Source organism: Vanessa atalanta, chromosome 28 (assembly GCF_905147765.1).
Source record: "Vanessa atalanta chromosome 28, ilVanAtal1.2, whole genome shotgun sequence".
Lineage (NCBI taxonomy): Eukaryota > Metazoa > Arthropoda > Insecta > Lepidoptera > Nymphalidae > Vanessa > Vanessa atalanta.
Genome location: NC_061898.1, coordinates 4658066 through 4678393, shown reverse-complemented (window position 1 = coordinate 4678393; position 20328 = coordinate 4658066). Strand labels below are relative to the sequence as shown.

The following is a 20328-nucleotide window of genomic DNA, read 5'->3' as shown; positions in this document are numbered from 1 at the left end:
GACATATTTTTTTCTTAAGTACAAAGGTAACATCCCAGAAAAGTCTTTGAAGGTCTGGAATACTGTGTTGGATACACATAGGACATTTCAAACTCGGGTACCTTTTTCACTGGACACGAGATGATTGATAAAATCATATTAAGCACATGATGAGTTCAATTTTCACTGGAAATACAGATTCGGTTAAAAGCTACATAATGTAGGCCATCTCGCTTCATCCTTCTTTATAATACTGTTTAACTTTAACAATCAGAAAGAGATAGCATTAGGTCTGAGAGTATAGTTTAGCTTAGCACCATTAATACTGAGGGTACTTCGAGAAGTTTCCATTGAAGTCTGATTATTACAAATGCTATGTGATAATTATATAGAACACCCAAAGCGTGATAAATGTGCAAAGTATACGACGACCGCCGTGTTCCAATTCATTTTCATTAAAGAATGTAATGATATCTTCGACTTTTATGTTAAAATTGTACAAGAAATAAAAAGTATTCATTATTTATAGCAATGAGGACTAGTATCTCGTATTGTCGTCACCCGAAGCAGTACCGACGTGTCAGATTATAAAACAACGACCCCGACCATTTTCACACGAGTGCAATTTATTTATAAAAAAGATTATTAGATTTTAATATTTATACCCCATAGCTCAGGAATAATGTCGTACTACACCGTCCTTTACCGCTACAGTCTACGGAATATATTTCTTATTATGTCGAAGTCAGACTTCCGCTTATGACAAAAAGTATTCAACACAAGATGATAAATATTTTGTTAGTTCATTGTAAAATCTCTCATATAATCATTTTATTATACCAGTTATAAATTAATTATAATTTCACTGGACATTTTTTTCCATATGTTTATAAATTATTAATCGAGAATTTTTAAGTGGCAACACTAAACGTGATGTTAGGTGCGGACCAATCAGTGTTCCTTTCACTTTTGAACGGTTATGTTCAATAAGTTTAATTGTAAAATAAGCCGTCGTTTTTTAACAGAAGTACTATTATACAATCATCAATCAATTTTAACTAAATTCATTTATAAATTTCACGAAACAGTGACGACTAATCAGTCATCATCATAAGTAAAATTATAATATTATGACTTTCACAGTAATCTTACAACATATATATAACATATCTATAATTCAACTACGATTTGTATGGCTATATTATTTAAAAAAAAATTAATCATATTTATTTTCTATCTATCATTGGGAATGATTGGCAAATTTTATTTACATAGATATATTAAAGTACAATACAAATACCGTCACCGACCATAGACAATTTCAGAGTGAGACATGTAGCCATAGACACATTAAATGCGATAACAATGAAATCATTACTTCTCATATCTGTAACAACACCATTCAACGTTCGTGCAACGTTCAAGATCTGCTGAGAGTGCTACACAGACGGGTGTGAACAGTGTTACCAACATTCAAAACTATCACTTTAATCATTTAATTTACTATAGATTAAAATGGTTCAAAGTAAAAAAAAAAATTGTCACAGTAAAATGAACCCCAAAATGCGCTTCTTTTTCATCGATCATGCCTAACTTTTTGCTAAACCAATATACGTAAAACTTATAACAGAAAAGGTTTTAGTATATAATACCAATATTTGCGACAAGGATGAATTTAATTTTCTTCAAATATCAAAAATAAATTTATATATGTAAGGATTTTAGTGCAGCAATGAGGGAGACAGCATGAGAGTGAACTATGAAAGTGTAAGCGAGATAAATTGAAAGGAGGTACTATGGCACGAAGTATTTAAGAATAACGTACTCTTTTGTAAAACCAAGGAAATAAAGAAAGATGTGAATATTTCGTGGTTTCTTTCAACCCTACCCATATATGTTTTCAGAAATTATTATGTATGTAATAGTCAACGCATGTCTTTACAAATGGCAGCATTTAAGGGTTAAGTCGATTATAAATTTATAATTACAATTTCATCGTCATTATAATGAATATAATTTAATTTGTTTTAACATAATACAATACTTAAGAAAATACAGGCTTATCTGTCATAAAAATAATTTTTAAAGACATTATATAATATTGTTTATGGCAACATTTTACGTTTTTCTATAGTTAACATTAACTGTAATATAAAATCGACGCCACATTGGACAAGGTTCTAGAACATTTTCAATCGATTTTTCACTCAATTTAATGCAAAAAGTGATTTAACTTTTAACTATTCGGTTGTTTCTATTAAACAGACGGAAGTACAAATGAAGCCACTGCCCATAAACGTTAAGTAATTAATTAATTAAAAATCTTTTCTAAGATTATAATATGATTTGTTAATTTTTTTTACTTTTATATTAAGTGAGATTTCTTATGTAATCCGATAATTGATCAGTGGACTGGGATAGAAACTAAAATTTTAAAAAATGTGACAAGTTTAAGCGCATTCCTTAACATGATAGAGAAAGATATAGAAGTAGAGAGAAAGGGAAAGAGAGCTATAACATTACGACGGCAACGAAGTGGAGGAAAAGTGAGCGACGTAAAAACATCGGTCCAAAGTACGCATGGGCGATATGCGATTTTTGTGACATCGGTTGTGTAACGGCTATTCGGATGAAATATCGGTGTTGACATCCGATTTCAAATATCGCCCTGTCTTTGTTGAACTTAGTACAAACCATGTATTCTTAGAAGATAAATTCCTTGTGTCTATAATTAATAAACAGTTCAACCAAATTTAAATCCACCGTTTTTTTTAATTGGTCAATTTTAAATCATAAACAGTCGTACTCAGCTATATAACTTGAACGCCAACTAACTATGTTTAAAATAACAACGAGATCAGACATGATCACATTAATGACACCTCCCCAAACCCAGACCAAAAATTAGTTTTAAAGCGATTAGTGTTTCAGAATCTGCACGCTATAATATTTATTTAATTACACAGTAACTGGCAACACTTTTTTTAATTGGAACAATTTAAGAGTTAAATCACCTTTGCGTACACACATTAATCATACAAATTAAAAAAATAATCATATAATGTCATACAAATTTCAAATGGAATGTTCACTTACAATGTTTAAATTTATACGAAATATTATTAAAAAATAATCATCATGTCTCCTTTTCACAGACGCTGTCTCGCTCACACTTTTGTATTACACTTCGATTACGTATATCTGAACGACGCTTAACAGTTTCTCATGATTAGTGGAGAACCATTCTACTAACTTATAAAGGATCATTAATTTACTATGTAAGACGATTTAGGGTTGAGGGCCGACCGTGTTTTATTTTTTACTTATAAAGGAGTCTTGATAGTTCTCACGTAAAAACACAAATATACGCAAAGTTAATATTTGAAAAAGTGCCGGATGCCGAGGCGTGTTCGGATGCGTATAAGTTAACTATTTGAGGAACTGTCCGCTCGTGATCTAGACGACACGTTCGAGTAAACACTCGTTATTTCGTTGATGATTTTATACAGCAGTTAAGAATTATTAAAGTGTGTGAACTTAATGATGTGTGACAATTAATGTCATTATTGTTTTTTACCCCCTTGTCGAAAGTCGACCTACAAAACAAACCAAGGGTATATTCATTATCATTATCATAATATATATTATCATGAACTGTCAATGAGAACAAGTTGAAAAGTAGTATTACAGTTGGCCTCTAAGTACGCACACTAGTAAAGTATGACGTTCGGCGAGGGTCAAGCGTAGCTTTCACACACTAAGAAAATAAAGTTGGCACTCTATTTAAAATATCTAAGACTTAGAAGAATAATATACAAATAAATTATACCACATATAAATACGACAAGTGCGAGCGAGACGGTAGATCAAATCCATACGCGAGAAAGAGACAACGTCCTATACAAATAAATTAATGAATTAAGGTACATGTGATAGCTTTAGCGCCATACTTTGACGTTTTAAAATGACATACGTACGAACGAGACGGAAGATAAAATCCATATGTGAGAGAGAGACGCATAAATAAATTAACAAAGGTTTAAGGTACTTGTGATCGTATTATTTGTTCTCGTTGTTTTTCGCTTGTTCGCGCAATCTTGAAATTTCTTCTCCTAATGTGTCTATGTTTTCCTGAAATCAATTATATTTTTTTGCAATTAACAGCCTCTGAATCGGCCCCTATTGGGACTAAGTTCTTCTTGAGAAATTTTTGGGCATACTCATCTCCAAATGAGGACAAATGCAGGTACCCTCACGATGTCTTTCTTCACCGATCACTTCAAAATTCAGTTGTGCCTACCCTGGTTTGAATGTTGATGAATGATCAGCAATGATCATCTTAAGCTTACCTTAAGTGTGATATTTTTCAGTAACGTATCTTCGAGAACGGCCTGAAGTCGCTTGTTCATTTCCAGCGATAGTTCGAGCGTCATCCCACCTGGGTCTCCCCCCCATACCGCTGCCATCGCACCACCGCCGAGTTGAGCGATTTCACTCTGTTATATAAAGATTTATTTTATTTTATTTCTAAGATTACAAAACCAATTACAAATGGAGCGCACGGAACATTAAAGTAAAGCTACAAAAGCGAATACAAATTCCCAGCAGTGCGAAACGACGCGTCTTTTTGTTGATACGTCAAAATCACTGTCATTTTAATTATTATTATTATTTTTTATGTTATAGGGGGCAAACGAGCTGGAGGCTCTGCTGATGGAAAGTGATTACCACCGCCCATGGACATCTGCAACACCAGGGGAGTTGCAGTTGCGTTGCCAGCCTTTAAGAAATGAGTACGCTCTTTTCTTGAAGGTTCTGGTTCCACAGAGTGGTTGTGCGATGCAGAAAATGTCTTAAAAATCGCGCTGTTGTCGATTTTTGGACATCTAGGTGGTGCGGGTGATATTTGGAATTTTGACGAGATGTCCTGAGATTTGAGATGATGTTCCTCAGAACATTCCCCGTGAAAAATTCTTCTTAACTATTAACGTAACAAATTTTAACTACAACACACACTAACATTTATATTCGCTTTCGTTTCTGTTGACGATACCTACCCAAACTTGCACCACCAAGTGTTTATTACACAATAAGTGACTACATATATTCTATTATACCTCCGAAAGTGAAAACTACAGGATACTGTCAATTTATACATACTATCAGAAGACTATCATCTAACATCTACGCTCTAAGGTAATCCTGCTCCGATAAAAAAAACACGCTACACAATCTCAAAAGTTAAGAAGGAATCTTAAATTGGACATAGTTCCAACAAAAAAAAAATAACAATAAAATTTTCTTATAATTAAATATTGATGTCATCCTATCCGATTTCGGCTACGGCGACCAATCTCAAGGAAAACCAGCCAATAACGCAGGACATACAAACACAGATGCACCCTCTGTCCCCCCACTCTTCTAATCCAATGGGACGGCGAATACGACCGGTAAGAGTGCTTCTCGTGTTACACACTTCTAACGTCCAGACTCCCAGCTGTCACTGAGAATTTTTCGATAAAGAAACCCAAAAACCCTCTATCGGCTGGATCTTTGTTTCAAACGTATGACCTCGAGATCTACCACCTTATCTAGCCGCTAAATTAACGAAGCAGTCATAACTTAATATTAATGCAATATCGGAGTATTAAAAATACTTTTTTAACGGCGAAAAATAAAATATACTATGTATAAAACTACTCAAGCAAAATATTCATAGCCTTTAACTGTGCTGAACATAATATAAACACAAGAACAGCCTCATAATCACATAGCCCTGAAGGTCATCACAGAACTAACGGGTAACATGCATTTCTCTATAGCATAGGCAGGCGGACTGGCTAATGGGCCACCTGATGGTAAGTGGTTACCACCATAGATATTCGCGCTGTAAACATTAACCATTCCTTAAATCCCAATGCGCCACCAACCTTCAGAGAACAACCTTTGAAGATGTTGTCTCTTGTGTCTGTAGTTTTACTGACACTGGTAACATCAGAACCCAATCATACTAAATATTGTTGCTTGGTGGTGATGTGATTTCGGGCACGTATCTACACAAACTACCACCAAGCTTTTCACTATCCCAACCCGGGGCTTGAACTACGGCCAAGTGTAATGCATACTACCTTATGGATGGGCTTGCACAAACTCCTACCACCAAACATATTAAAAAATCATGCACACACATCCAACAACAACGCCAATCAAAACAATATAAATACAGATAATTGTTTATTAAAAAATTAAAGCAGTTTAAGCGTCAATAGTGCAATGGTTTAATGGCCCTCGAGCAATGTAAAGAGTCGCAAGATCGACCTTGAACCCTGTGTCATTGTTGCCATTGTCACCCCCACTCCTAATAAAAGCTTTGAGCTTAAAAAGAGGGGTAAATAGGAAAAATTGTAATTCCTTATAAAGGGACATCGCTATTCTTTAAAAAACGTCCATATATATGTATGAAATTTAAAATAAATATATTATTAATAAAAATCTGTATTATTATTTAGATAATTATTACCTTAGAAAATTTCCTTTTCGTCTGAAGCAGCGTGAGTTGAAAACAATACAAATTTTAATACCAATATACATTACAGTTGAACGATTGTTTTCAATTACAACACAACCGAATATCTCTAAATTTGTCTTAACAAAGTCGCTTCCCGTCTGTACGCTTGGATTTTTTAAACTACTCAACGGATTTTGATGCGGTTTATATCAATAAACAGAGCGATTCAAGAGCAAGGTTTATATGTATAATACATGCATATTATAATTGACAAAAAGCCAAAAATTTCAATAAGAATTTGTCTTATTATGTTTGTTCTTCGATCTACAAGTTGTATATAGTTTTTACCCGTGTGGAGCCAGGACGGATAGTTAGTATTACATTAAATTAAGAGCTGACATGGTATAGCTGGTTCAAATCTAGGTAAATATTATTAAATTTTAATTTTTACTAGACCGTCTCGACTTCGTACACGTATTTAATACGAAGTTATCCCTCCCATTACCTTCCCTTTAAGTTGTCCAATAGGAATACAAGCCATATGTAATCTGTGGCAGGATACTGGTATCCATCAGGCGACCCATTTGCCCGCCCGCCTCTATCACAAAACGATTACAAGTCTACGCGTGCTGGCTCTCGATATCAACGCCCAGCTGTGACATCAATTCCATCGCACACGAAGAAAAATTTGTCAAACTCTGTCACTCTACCAAAGAATGGAACTCTCTACACGCACACGTGTTCCCGTCTTATGATCTATGAACAGGCATCTCGCGGAGTGGCGTAGCGAGGGCGGCGAATGCAGTTGATTCTCCCTGACCGTTCTGACCGTCTTCGACTCCACTTCCACTCACCATCAATATCTACCCGGAAGTATGTATTAAATAAAAGCGGTCGGAGACCTTGTGCTGGTCGGCGGCGCGCGAGGCGAGCGCGGCGGGCGGCAGCGCGGGCAGCGCGGCGCGCAGCACGCGCGACTTGCGGCGCAGCTCGCGCGTCAGCTGCGCGCAGTGCTCCTGCAGGAACTCGCAGCGCTCCGAGCGCGCCGCCGCCGCACGCTGCAGCGACACGATGCGCTCCACCAGCAGCCGCTGGTCCGGCTGGGGAATTAGAATTGAAGTCACGCACACATGGATAACTATTCTCTAATAATGTCTTGCTTACAGATTAACTATCACATAGAATAATAATTTTATGAACGCTTTCATAATGAGAAATTAAACTGAGATTAATTTTAATGATATTTTACTTAAATACATCTACAATATTTGAAACACCTCTGTGTATCATTAATCTATGGTAAAGTGTACATTAATCTATTTCTACGTAAATTAAATAACACAGACCTTTGCAAATAATTTATCAAAGGAGCTTGAATTTTTTATCTGTAATAATAAAATTATATAATATTATAAAGAGAATTAGTCAGACTATCCGAACGTCATTATGTCAAACTCCAAACTGACAGATTGGTTTGTTCTTTAGATTTTGGCGGGAGTTATACTGTTGTATTAATAATCGCAAACTAGAAATTGATAAAAGTATTTTGCTTAGTAATATATTGTAATAAACTTACTAAAAGTAATTTTGTTTTGTTAGTAATATGTTAATAATCTGTGAAATTGATTAAACATTAATTAATTTCAAAATCAAAAACTCAAAATATACTTTGTTCAAGTAGGCTTTTACGAGCACTTTTGAATCGTCATTTAACAAACTATATTAAGTGAAGCTACCACCGGTTCGAAATGCAGATTCTACCGAGAAAAACCGGCAAGAAACTCAATAGTTACTTTTTTTCAACACTTAAAAAGCCAAAGTCATTTTTATAAGTAACCGACAACTTAAAGCTTACTCCATATTTTAAGCGATACAGTTAATTATTGTATAGTTATTAGCATTTTTGTGACGTTTATGTAATCGATACTAATATTACAAATGAAAATACAACTCTGTCTGTCTGTTGCTCTTCCATGGCCAAACCACTGCACCGAAATTGATGAAATTTGGTATAAAGCAAGTTTGAACCCCAGGTTAGTTAGTCAGGAACATACTTAACAACTTTATTATGCCTAACACCTTATGACCAAACCCTAAAACGCAATCAAACATCAACTAGTACATAACTTTAACACATAATTAATATTACATATATTTACTGTATATAATATGAACTATGTATTGGATATCAAAACCTTACCATCGAAACCTCATTTTCCTTCTGTATGCGTGAAATATATAAAGAATTTATGAATACACAACAATTCTATAGAAAACTTTATCTTAAGAGACAAAATTATTAAACAAAGACATCCTGTTTAAACTATACAATAGTATCGGGATTATAGATACAATGTTATTATTATTTATATAATACCTGCACGTCTGGTACGTCCGTGTGTCCGTTCTGAACGCGTTCATCGTGCGGACTGTCGATACTGCTTAAAGATGACACAGAACCTGTAACAAGAACATCATTTTTAAACCAACATACAAAGAGTCTGATAAAATTGATCATTGCCAGCTATTATAATAAATAATATTAACGTCTTGCAAATGGGCTAAGGCCTCATCTCCCTTTGAATTAGTTTGGAGCATGGCAGATGGCAGAATATCATTAAAGTTAGACACAGGTTTCCTTCACTGGGAGCACTGAATTGAATGATTCATTCACATCGACTAAGATAGACGCGTTCTAACCACTGGGCCATCTTGTATCCTATATAAATATAATTTATTTGCAGATAATGTAGCTTAATACAAATGGACCACTCGTCATGAAGTGGTTATCACTATAGACATTGGTGCTGTTAGGGATAATAACTGTATCAACCATACCTTACATCCAAGCGACATGTAATGTATACTCTATTCCAACCGTAACAGGAAAAAGCCAAATAAACAAAATTTAACAGCAAATAGACGCAATATCATTGGTCGAGAACTTGATTACTCTATGATATTCACTATGGATTAGCGAAAAAATGGCGTTTTGAACGTAGACGAAACTGTTATAGAAATTTTGGAAGTCAAATTTAAGTGGATATGAGTAGTTAAGTGCAATAGTGTTGTATTATAAATAAGGATATATAAATCATAAACTCTCAGTAGTGCACAATATAGCTGAGTTATTACCAAATCGCAATAAATACGTAAATCTAAGTTTTGTTTATCTTTTTTCCTACTCCATTGGAATAGGCTATATGTGTCTATAGTTACACTGGCTCACTCACTCTTCAAACAGGAACACAATAATACCAAGTATTACTAATGATCGGTGAAATACTGATAAGATTCTACCAAAATTATTTATAATTTTAAACTATTAAATTTCAATTGGCCTGTTCTTACCTGTTCTAGTCGAGTTGACGTCATTTTGAGGTAGCTTTGCTTCCAGCAACTCTATTCGTTTCAGAGCTCGATTTAATTCTCGATTTAATTCCTGAAATTATATATATATATATGGGTAAAATAAACAAAAATAAACGAATACGGTTTATAAGCAACACAGGAGCGGAGAAAAGTTTACGTTATTTTATGTATATGATAATTTAAGGAATGTTAATTAACATTAAATTAACAGCCGAATCTGACACATGCAGGTTTCCTCACGATGTTTTCCTTCACCGCCGAGCACGAGATATAAACGCAAATTAAGCACATTAAATATTTTATTGACTATAAAATATAATTCATTCTTAGTAACAGTACACTGTATTGTTGTGTTCCGGTTAGAAGGGTGAGTGAGCCAGTGTAGTCATAGGCACAAGGGACTTAACATCTTAGTTCCCAAGGTTGGTGGCGCATAGGTGATGTAAGGAATGGTTAATATTCCTTACAGCGCCTTTGTCTATGGGCGGTGGTGACCACTTACCATCAGGTGGCTCATATGCTCGTCCACCAACCAATGCCATAAAAAAAAAATATAATTCTTGAATATTTACATTAGAATTTTGTGTATTTACATACGATTTTAGAATTGTAACTAAGAATGTATAAGAGAAACCCTTTAGAGAAGCGGTTTACCCTCCCATAACAAGATATCAAACAAGCATTATGAGCACACCTTTATGGCACTCGCGTGTTTCTTCTTCAGCACGCTGTTCTCTCCCTGTTCGTACTCCAACTTCTTGTTTGCCTCTGCAGCTTCCTCTGTTAGTTCTGCTACCTGGAATTAATTTATACAGATTCAGTATAAAGGCACGGAACATAGACTTTTATGTCAAAAGCGACTTATGTGTAAAAGGTTTTCGATGGAAATGAAAATTTTCCAACTAATTTGTAAAATAATACTTCCAGAACTTTAAATCCAGCTCTGTGTAACGTTCATGCAGATATTTCTTACCTTCCTAGCAAGCACCCGATTCTCTTTATTCCGTCGATCCATCTCATCATTTAACGCCGATCTCAACTTGCCAGCCTCCTCCTGCAACACCTGCACCGTCTCCCGGAGGGATGTGTTGTCTGCGGCCAGAGCTTGCGCCTGAACAGTTTTTTTTTTAATGCGATACACTACTAACAACATTGTGAAAGTGGGGAGGGGGGGGGGGGGATTTAATACTAGCATCTGAGGAGGTCTGGGCAACGTTTGAGTTCATCCCGGGAAAATGATTTCTTGAGCAGTGGTGAAGTTATAAAAGAATTGCAATATTATTTAGAGAGATAGATTCGTTGAAATTGAAACAGTTTAATCTTGTTTCGACCGCCTCGTGGACGGCCGGAGCGCAGATCATAACATCGGATTACAAGCACTCGGCCGGTTCGAGGCCCACCTTGGCCTCGTGCTCGGCGGCGCGCGCGCGCTCGTGCACGTGCGCGGCGGTGAGGCGCGCGGCGTGCTCGAGCGCGGCGGCCTCGCGGCGCAGGCAGGTCTCGGCGCGCGCGCGCTCCGTGCTCAGCGCCTGCTCCGCCGCCCACGCGCGCTCCGTCTCGCTGGCGACAGATTCGATATATTATTATTTTTTTTACATTATATTTTTATAAATTTTGGCGTTATTTTATATTTTTACTGAACATCAGCAGATCTTCGCTGGACTTCGAGCTTGTCGTCTTCTTGGAAGCCGTGGCGCACATTGACACATATTTTTTTTTTATTTAAAATAATATATAAATAATCCATAATAAACAATATATGATAATCTATAATATATAAAAATACTGTAAATAGTAGTTTTTATATAGTATTTTTTTTATTTTTATCCTAATTACTGCAATCCAGCGGGCCCCGCTCCGTGCTCGATCAGAGAGAGCACAGCCTCGGCGACTCCGATGTCGCGTTTATGTATAGATGTCTTGAGGCTGTGATCTAGGATGGTCGTTACAGATTCGATATTTAAAATATATTCTCGTATCGCCATTTTGATTCGTAGCTGACTTCCTTAATTATTAGTATTGTCATGTTCCAGTTGGATGGGTGAGTGAGCCGGTGTAGCTACAGGCACGCGGGACAAAACATCTTAGTTTCCAAATCTGATACCGGATTGACAAATACGAGCAAAGTTTCCTAGATCGTTACTAAAATTGGGTGTTCCACAAGGATCAGTTCTGGGCCCTTTTCTCTTTAAGGTATGCGTAAATGATCTTCCCTTCTACGTTGATGATAATAATATTTGTCGTTCGATGCTAGCTTTACGATTAAATTAACCGTATAACATGACGATTCAAAAATGCTTACAAAAGTCAACAAGAATAAATATTTACTACTATACCCTGTTCAAGTTAGCTTGACCTTTTTGACAGACGGGCTAGTGATGGGAAACAGCGAATATAACATATACAACAGTCGATGGAACGATGGAATGTGTAATTCAAATCAGAATTTAAATTTTTTTAACTTATTGTTCTAATAAAGTTAAAAAAATTAAAAAAAAATATAATATTTTTATATATTTTTATAATAAAAAAAAAGTTATACCAGCTAAAGAGAATACAACCAAAAGGACCCCCGTTCGTAACAATAACTTAACAATGATCTTTAATAAGGATTTTTGTAATCGATATTTGTAGCAATTACTGTCGATATTGTAGCCTGTTATTCGCGTCACTACCGCCCGACCGATGTAACATTGAACAAGCGTCTATTGTTTTCAGTGTTTCTATTTAAATTTTACTTTGAAGCAATAATTTATAATAAAAAAAGTCCTAAAATTTTCGGATGACGCTTGAATCTTTAGGAACTTTTGTATTATATGTATTTTTTTTTTAATATTTATACAATTTATAAAATCATTAAATTAAGAAAATAATATGTTCGTCATTGCAAAGTTATGTCGATCAGAAAAATTTACATCAGCTGTCAAAGAGATCGAGCTATCTTGTACAGGGTATAGTAATTTTGGTCATGAGATCAAGTTGGTAAGAGTTTTACGTGATTGGATGTCTTTTAATCTCATAGTGTGTGTCATCTGTGTTATAGTAACTCACCGCTGCAGCTGAGCTTCGAGTGTGTCAGCCAACGCCGCTCTTGCACGTAACGCTGCTAGCTCGGCAGCTTCCTCTTCCAAACGTTCATTACTCTCCTTTAGCGACTCGATCTAAACATGTAAACCTCATTATTACTATTAATTTTTTTTGATGGCCTTTGTTGGCGGACGTGCATATCGGCCACCTGATGGTGAGTGGCCACCACCGCCCATAGACAGAGACGCTGTAAGAAATATTAACCATTCCTTACATCACCTATGCGCCACCAACCTCGGGAACTAAGATGTTATGTCCCTCGTGCCTGTGATTACACTGGCTCACTCGCCCTTCTAACCGAAACACAACAATATAGAGTACTGTTATTTGGCGATTGCTTCGATGGTCTCGTGACTAGCTTCTAACCCTGCAGATCCAGATCCTAGGTTCAATCCTCTCCCCATATAAGTTATTGAAGTTTTCTATCTAACTGACGTAACAATGTTTACACTTTCGTGCCTCGACGTGAGAGTGTGTACAATCAAGTCTGCATCGTCTCTTCCCGGCTATCTGTCACCCACAGAGAGTTCAGGCGTAGGACCATAGACTTAGAGTATTCTAGATATCACAAACCGTCCGACCAAACATCCTCGACGTTTGTGTTAAGCACAACACGAACACGAGATCAAAACAAACACAAATTAAGAGAATTCATATATTGAGACGAGATGGCCCAGTGGTTAGAACGCGTGCATCTTAACCGATGATTTCGGGTTTAAACCCAGGCAGGCACCACTGAATTTTCATGTGCTTGGAAGGAAAACACCGTGAGGAAACCTGCATGAGTCTAATTTCAACGAAGTTCTGCCACATGTGTATTCCACGAACCCGCATTGGAGCAGCGTGGGGGAATATGCTCCAAACCTTCTCCTCAAAGGGAGAGGAGGTGTTAGCCCAGCAGTGGGAAATTTACAGACTGCTAATGTAATGTAAAATATAATTATGTAAAATATTAACAAATAGATATATACTTGTAATGGTCTACCTGTTCATTGGCTAGAGCGAGAGATCCGCTAGCTTCGTCCCGTTCTCTCTTGCACGTATCTAGTTGCTGGAGCGCGACGGTCAGACGTCTGTCCAGATCATCCTTTTCATGCCGACACATAATTAATGTCGCTTGACTCTCTTTCAAGTCTGATTCTGTAATTAATATTAAAAAAAGTTCCGTGATAAATAGTCCACTTGGTGGTCTGGGTAAGTACCACCCATTTACCAGATATTCTACCACGAAACAGCAAATCTTAGTATTTTTGTGTTTCGGTTTGAAGGGTGAGTGAGCCAGTGTAACAGGCACAAGGGACATAACATATTAGGTCCCAAGGTTGGTAGAGCATGTACGATGTAAGGAATGGTTAATATTTCTGATGGCGTCAATGTCTATGAACGGTAGCGCCTATCTAGAATATACATATCGGTAGGCGGATTGGAAAATGGTCCACCTGATGGTATGTGGTCTCCACCCATAGACATTGTAAGAATTATTAACCGTTCCTTAATTGTCAAAGCGCCACCAGCCTGGGAACTAAGATATTAAGTTTCTCGTGCCTTTATTTTTAAAAGTTCATTACATTTCTATGTTGTCTTGGGTCTGGGTGTTTGTGGTACCGTCGTTACTTCTGATTTCCATAACACAAGTGCTTTAATTGGGATCAGAGTATTGTATGTCACCTTGTCAAATAATGATTATTTATTTATTATTGTGCCTGTAGTTACACTGACTCACTCAACCTTAAAACCTATCGAGTATGTATATATTTTAAGTATTTAACGGTTAATGTGTGAGTTTTAGTCGCACCTCATATGAACTACAGACGACGCGCCTACTAAAATAAAAGCTCACAAACCATTTTTTTTCCTGCCTCCAGATTTTGCCGCTCTAGGCTCGGCCTACACGGCCTATAGGGAGAAACCCCTTTTTTCATAAACGACAACTTTCATGGACTTGAATTTTTGATTTGACAAAATTTATTATTCTACGAGTGTTAGAAAAACTTTGTGGACAATAATCTGTCATCACCATTATGGTAAACAGGGCACATGCTCTTGCCCCTTATTGTCAAGGGTCCGAAAAGCTTATATTGCAATTTTTGTCCTTGTGGGTCCCAAGAAATAAGGGTAGGGGGTCCAAAAGGGCAACATACAACAAAAAACAAGTAAGATAAATTAGACACACAAAACAAACAGAAAATAAAAACAATCGTCCGCCAGGACTCCAGATTTCGAGCCTCGGCAATGGCTAAGATGGCCTTGTACCATCTTAAACTGGGTGGTGAAGGTCAATATCGTGAGCAAGTCTGCAAACATGTATCCACCTATCCTGAGAGATAGTCCTGCTGTTACTTTTATACTATACAAAAAATATATACCTAATTGTTTAGCCCGGATCGAATCAGTCGCGTTCACAGTGGCTGCTTCCTTGGCCGCCTCGAGCTCTGCGACTTGTTGGGACAGTTTCTCAACCCGTTCTGTGCTCTCCTGGAAATAGACATCCAGATATTTTCATTATTAAATTATTACCTCGAGGATCCAATTGCTAGGTTATGACTCCCGAGGGCTTTTTCAAAAATACACCATATACCTTTTTTACGTTATAGGCTGGCGGACGAACATATTGGCCACCTTAAGGTGGTCACTACCACCCGTAGACAATGGCACGCTAAGAAATATTAACCATTCCTTACATCACCAAAGCGCCACCAACCTTGATGATGTCGCTTGTGCCTGTAGTTAAACTGGCTCACTCAACCTTCAAACTGGAACACAGTGAGTACTGCTGTTTTGCGGTAGAATATCTGATGAGCGGATGGTACTTACCCAGACGGGCTTGCATAAAGCCCTACCACCAAGTAAAACACTTTGCACAAACATCGTTGAAGCTCAGAACCTCACCTCAGGATCAGATCAGTTCCTAATACTCCATACCTTGCAAGCGTCCATCTCCATTCGTAATTTGCTCTGCGTCCATTTCAAACGACCTTCAATTTCCCGGAACTCCTCGCGCACTTTGTTCACTTCTCGTTCGCTGTTCTGGAGCTCATGGCACTGAAATCACGTACAAACATCGTAAGCCTGTCGAATACCTCTTAGTTTCTTCAATCTTCAATTCAAGTTGTTAAATACCAACAACGAAAGCATTTACCAGCTGATGTTTCAGTGGTCACATAAACCGTCGATCCGACCAGTGTGGTCACCGCAGCCCAGCAGATAAACATTGGTACTGTAAGAAATATGAACCAACCAACCAACGATGTTAAGGCTAAAAACGATGTTAGGGCTAACATCGTCAGCGCTAAAAACCTCGGGAACTAAAATTTTATGTCCCAAGTGCCATGTTACACTGGCTCACTGGTAAATCAGAACACAATATTATGCATTGCGTTTGGTCACAGCATATGTTACTCGTGGATGGTACCAACGAAGTTGGACTTTTACGTACGTTTTTTTGTCGAGTGCGTTTTTGTTCAACTTTTTGTCATGAAGTTTTATTCTATTCGAGAAATCTTGGGCGATATTTATAGAAAATAACCGGTCGCAAAAAACACAAAAAAATTGTGTCTGTTTTTTTGCAAATATCTCAAAAAGTAATTAATATAATTGAAGTATAGAACCAAGATTAAAATTCTACCTTATCGTCATATAGTTGACAAATTCGTTGCTTCTCTTCTCTAGCTGTACGAAGCTTTGCAGTCGCCAGCTCCCGTTCCGCGATCGCTGCACGTTCCGCTTTGGTAGCTGCTTCTGCTGCCCTCTTCGCTTCGATAGCAGCACACTCAGTGCTGGCGTACCGCATTACAGCTGCATCCTTTTCCCTCTGAGCTTGTTCCGCCCGTTTACACATCTGCAATTGATTTTAAAACATGCCTTTCATGTCTTATTATTCCATTTGTCATACGAAGATAGAGATGGCCCAGTGGTTAGAACGCGTGCATCTTAACCGATGATTTTGGGTTCAAACCCAGGCAGGCACCACTGAATTTTCATGTGCTTAATTTGTGTTTATAATTCATCTCGTGCTCGGCGGTGAAGGAAAACATCGTGAGGAAACCTGCATGTGTCTAATTTCAACGAAATTCTGCCACATGTGTATTCCGCCAACCCGCATTGGAGTAGCGTGGTGGAATATGCTCCAAACCTTTTCCTCAAAGGGAGAGGAGGCCTTTATCCCAGCAGTGGGACATTTACAGACTGCTAATGCTAATAATGCATACGAAGATAACTGAAAAAAATCGATGGATAATAAATATATATAGTACTAATAAATGAGATGCTTTTTTTTGTTTAATGCCTAACTTAACCTAACATAAAACTTATTCCAGAAGGTTAGCGCGTTTCGGAGAACGTATTACACCTGTAAAAGAAAGAAAGCTTGATCTCATTGACAGATGTAATTTTTTCTGATCGACATAACTTTGCAATGACGAACATATTATTTTCTTAATTTAATGATTTTAAAAATTGTAAAAGTATTTAAACAATACATATAATACAAAAGATTTCAGCATTATCCGAAAATTTTAAGACTCTTTCTATTATATATTATTGCTTCAAAGTAAAATTTAAATAGAAACACTGAAAGTAATAGCGCTTGTACAATGTTATATCGGTCGGACGGTAGGGACGAAAAAAATTGAATTCTTATTTGAATTACGCATTCCATCGTTCCATCGAATGGTACATGTGCCAAAATATTAGTAGATGATGAAAAAGAGTAACTAATGAGTTTCTTGCCGGTTCTTCTCTGTAGAATCTACATTCCGAACCGGTGGTAGCATTACTTCAAATAGTTTGTTACATGACGATTCAAAAGTGTTTGTAAAAGTCTACTTGAATAAAGTATATTTTGATTGATTGATTGATTGATTGATTGATTGATTAGACAACATGTTTCCTTACAGTATAATTTTTTTTTGTTTTAGACCTAAATCTATGGAAAAATCTGTTCAGTGAAACTGTCATACGGAGTGGCTTCCCATTGGAGGCTCTCATCTGTTGCTGGCAGCTCTAAGATATGATGACGTTTTAGTCATCTCACTGTGTCCAATAGAACGCATTAAATAAACACAATTAGTTTCATCGCAAGTTGGTATCTAATCATTTCACATGTGTTAATATGTATCAACATTAATATTATATCTGCCTCAAAACGGGAATACTTAATATTCTTGTGTGGCCCATTTACCAGTACAAGAAATAAGGTTTTGCACAAGATAAATTTAAAAAATCACATATATGCAAACCCCTTGCTGCTTGGCCTGCTCTGAACAGTTCAAAAATCATCTTATCCTCTTCAGATAAGATGATCTTTGAACTGTTTTTGTCCCATGGCTCGAACTTGATGGGAATTTTGCCATGAGACAACATTAGCTCATTTTAATACTCAAAAGAAATATGAAAAAAAATTACCAAATCAACTTTAGCCTCTAAATCCTTGAATGTTTGATCTTTTGCCTGCAATTCATCACACTGCTGTTTGACTCTCTCTCTGAGGGATGCATTTTCTTTTCTCTGCTCGAACAATACTCTCTCTAACGATTCTATTTGCAATTTTAACATTTCATTGTTACTGTCGTTCTTTTCATGTTCCAATTCTGGAACGTCAGATTTTGGAACAGGTTCTATATTTAAATTCGAATTTTCACTTTGTAATTGGGCTATGTCGTTGACGGATTTCTCCTCTGAGAATTCAAATATTTCATTCATTATCCTACCATTGGTAACGGGTTTAACAGTTTTGGCTATTGGCTTCTGTGCAACTCTTTGGGTATTATTGTAAGCGTTCTTCAAACTTCCGCTAACCGAGGAAAATATACCGTGGACATTTTTAACTATACTACCGAGATCTTGTGACAAAATTTCTTTTGGTAATCTTGCATATTTTACATCAGCCATTTGTTGATTATCTTGTACTATTTTCTGAGTTGCGCTTACTTTATTTTTTTGGCTTAAAAATTCAGACAGTATCCTTTCTTGATCGAGATCTTTGGTGATTAAATGGTTTAGATCATGATTGTGTGTATCATAATTAGATATGTTATCTGCACTACGGCTGAGTGGAGATAGGTTAGTAGTAGTTTCGTTATTTGGTTCGTTCAAACTATATGTTGATGCTGTTTTGTTGGTTTCACTGTTCAAATTACATGTTTTTGATAAGGTACTCGAGTGTTTAACACTGTCTAAACTATCATCCTTACTTTCAATATTAGGGATTTCGTTATTATTTATTTTTGTTTCATTTATGTTATCGTTTTGGTCAGTTGCACTATAATTCGTGATATCAGATAAATTTCCTAGATCATCGTTTTTAGAACTTATCTCGAAGGTATTAAATTCCTTGTCCTCAGAGGACAAGGATGTAGGAGTGGATACGTCAGAACTGCCATCGTTTTCTAGGGCACTGTTGTGCAATTCATCAACATTCAATACCATCCCAATTTTTTCGTTTTCTGTAGTTTTTATATAGGATATATCAGAGTCGTGTGGTGAAGGAAGTGTTGCGGAAGTCGCATCGGATATTTCGATACCGGAATCGTGTGATATCGTCGAGTTACTCCCATTCTCTTTTATGTCGTCAACGTTGGCACATTTTAAATGGACTAAACTTTCCGCCTCCACCGACATTTCAAGTGTCTCACACTGATCTCTTGCTCTTAAACCACTGCAATTTATAATATGGAAGCACGAAAGCCATTAGAATCTTAGATGCTACTTTTTATCAATAAAAATAAACATCGAGCATCTGGATCTGACAGTATGACATTTCTTACTAGGGACGTGACCGTACTTTAGTCAAAATTGAGAATGCAATCGGCCAATCGATAAGATCTTGTAAAGTCAGTCATACACTATCATGTAAAACTAAGTATCCTACATTTATGCTTAATCGAAAAATATTGCAACTTATTTTGTGTAATTCTATTTCCTCTGATACACTTCGGATTTTCTTATTTTCAACCTATATTCATTTACTTTTTTTTATATGTTGTTTTGAGGGTAAAAATATCAGATTTTATGAGAAATAATAAAAGTGAGGAATTAATATTAATTAACCAACTCCCGAATCCTTTAATTATAATAATAAAAGAATTACTTTGTACTAAATTACTTTAGTGTTGACAAGTTTAAATATATATTTTTTTAATAAGCCAACTTTAATTCACAAGCGTTATAAAAAATATTGAAATCTCTAGTAATAAACAATACATGACGGTTTTATAATTTAATGTAAAATTAAATTTGTATCTGAGTGAAAAAAATAACATTATTTAAATTTTCATACAATTGATTTACAAAATATACAATTTAAAGAAAACTACATGCTTGGCGACTATAAGCATCAACACTGACTATTGACGTATAAGAAAAAAATGAAAATCTCCTTATTA

The 20328-nt window shown here is 36.4% G+C and overlaps 1 protein-coding gene across 2 annotated transcripts; it reads right to left on the bottom strand.

The window, feature by feature from the left end:
* Positions 1-1612: 1612 nt before the first annotated feature.
* On the bottom strand, positions 1613-19689 carry LOC125074717 (coiled-coil domain-containing protein 186). 2 transcript variants are annotated; one of them, XM_047686128.1, is made up of 15 exons: positions 18350-19689; positions 16572-16784; positions 15869-15988; positions 15313-15421; positions 13932-14086; positions 12911-13020; positions 11260-11419; positions 10833-10970; positions 10554-10655; positions 9839-9929; positions 8865-8947; positions 8688-8708; positions 7390-7587; positions 4329-4475; positions 1613-4110 (listed from the first exon to the last, which is right to left on the bottom strand). In XM_047686128.1, the coding sequence occupies exons 1-15, from the start codon at positions 19562-19564 to the stop codon at positions 4039-4041; spliced, it is 2934 nt and encodes a 977-aa protein (XP_047542084.1). In that variant the 5' UTR covers positions 19565-19689; the 3' UTR covers positions 1613-4038. The 2 variants fall into 2 exon arrangements, with proteins under 2 accessions (XP_047542084.1, XP_047542085.1); XM_047686129.1 differs by lacking the exon at positions 8688-8708.
* Positions 19690-20328: the final 639 nt, after the last annotated feature.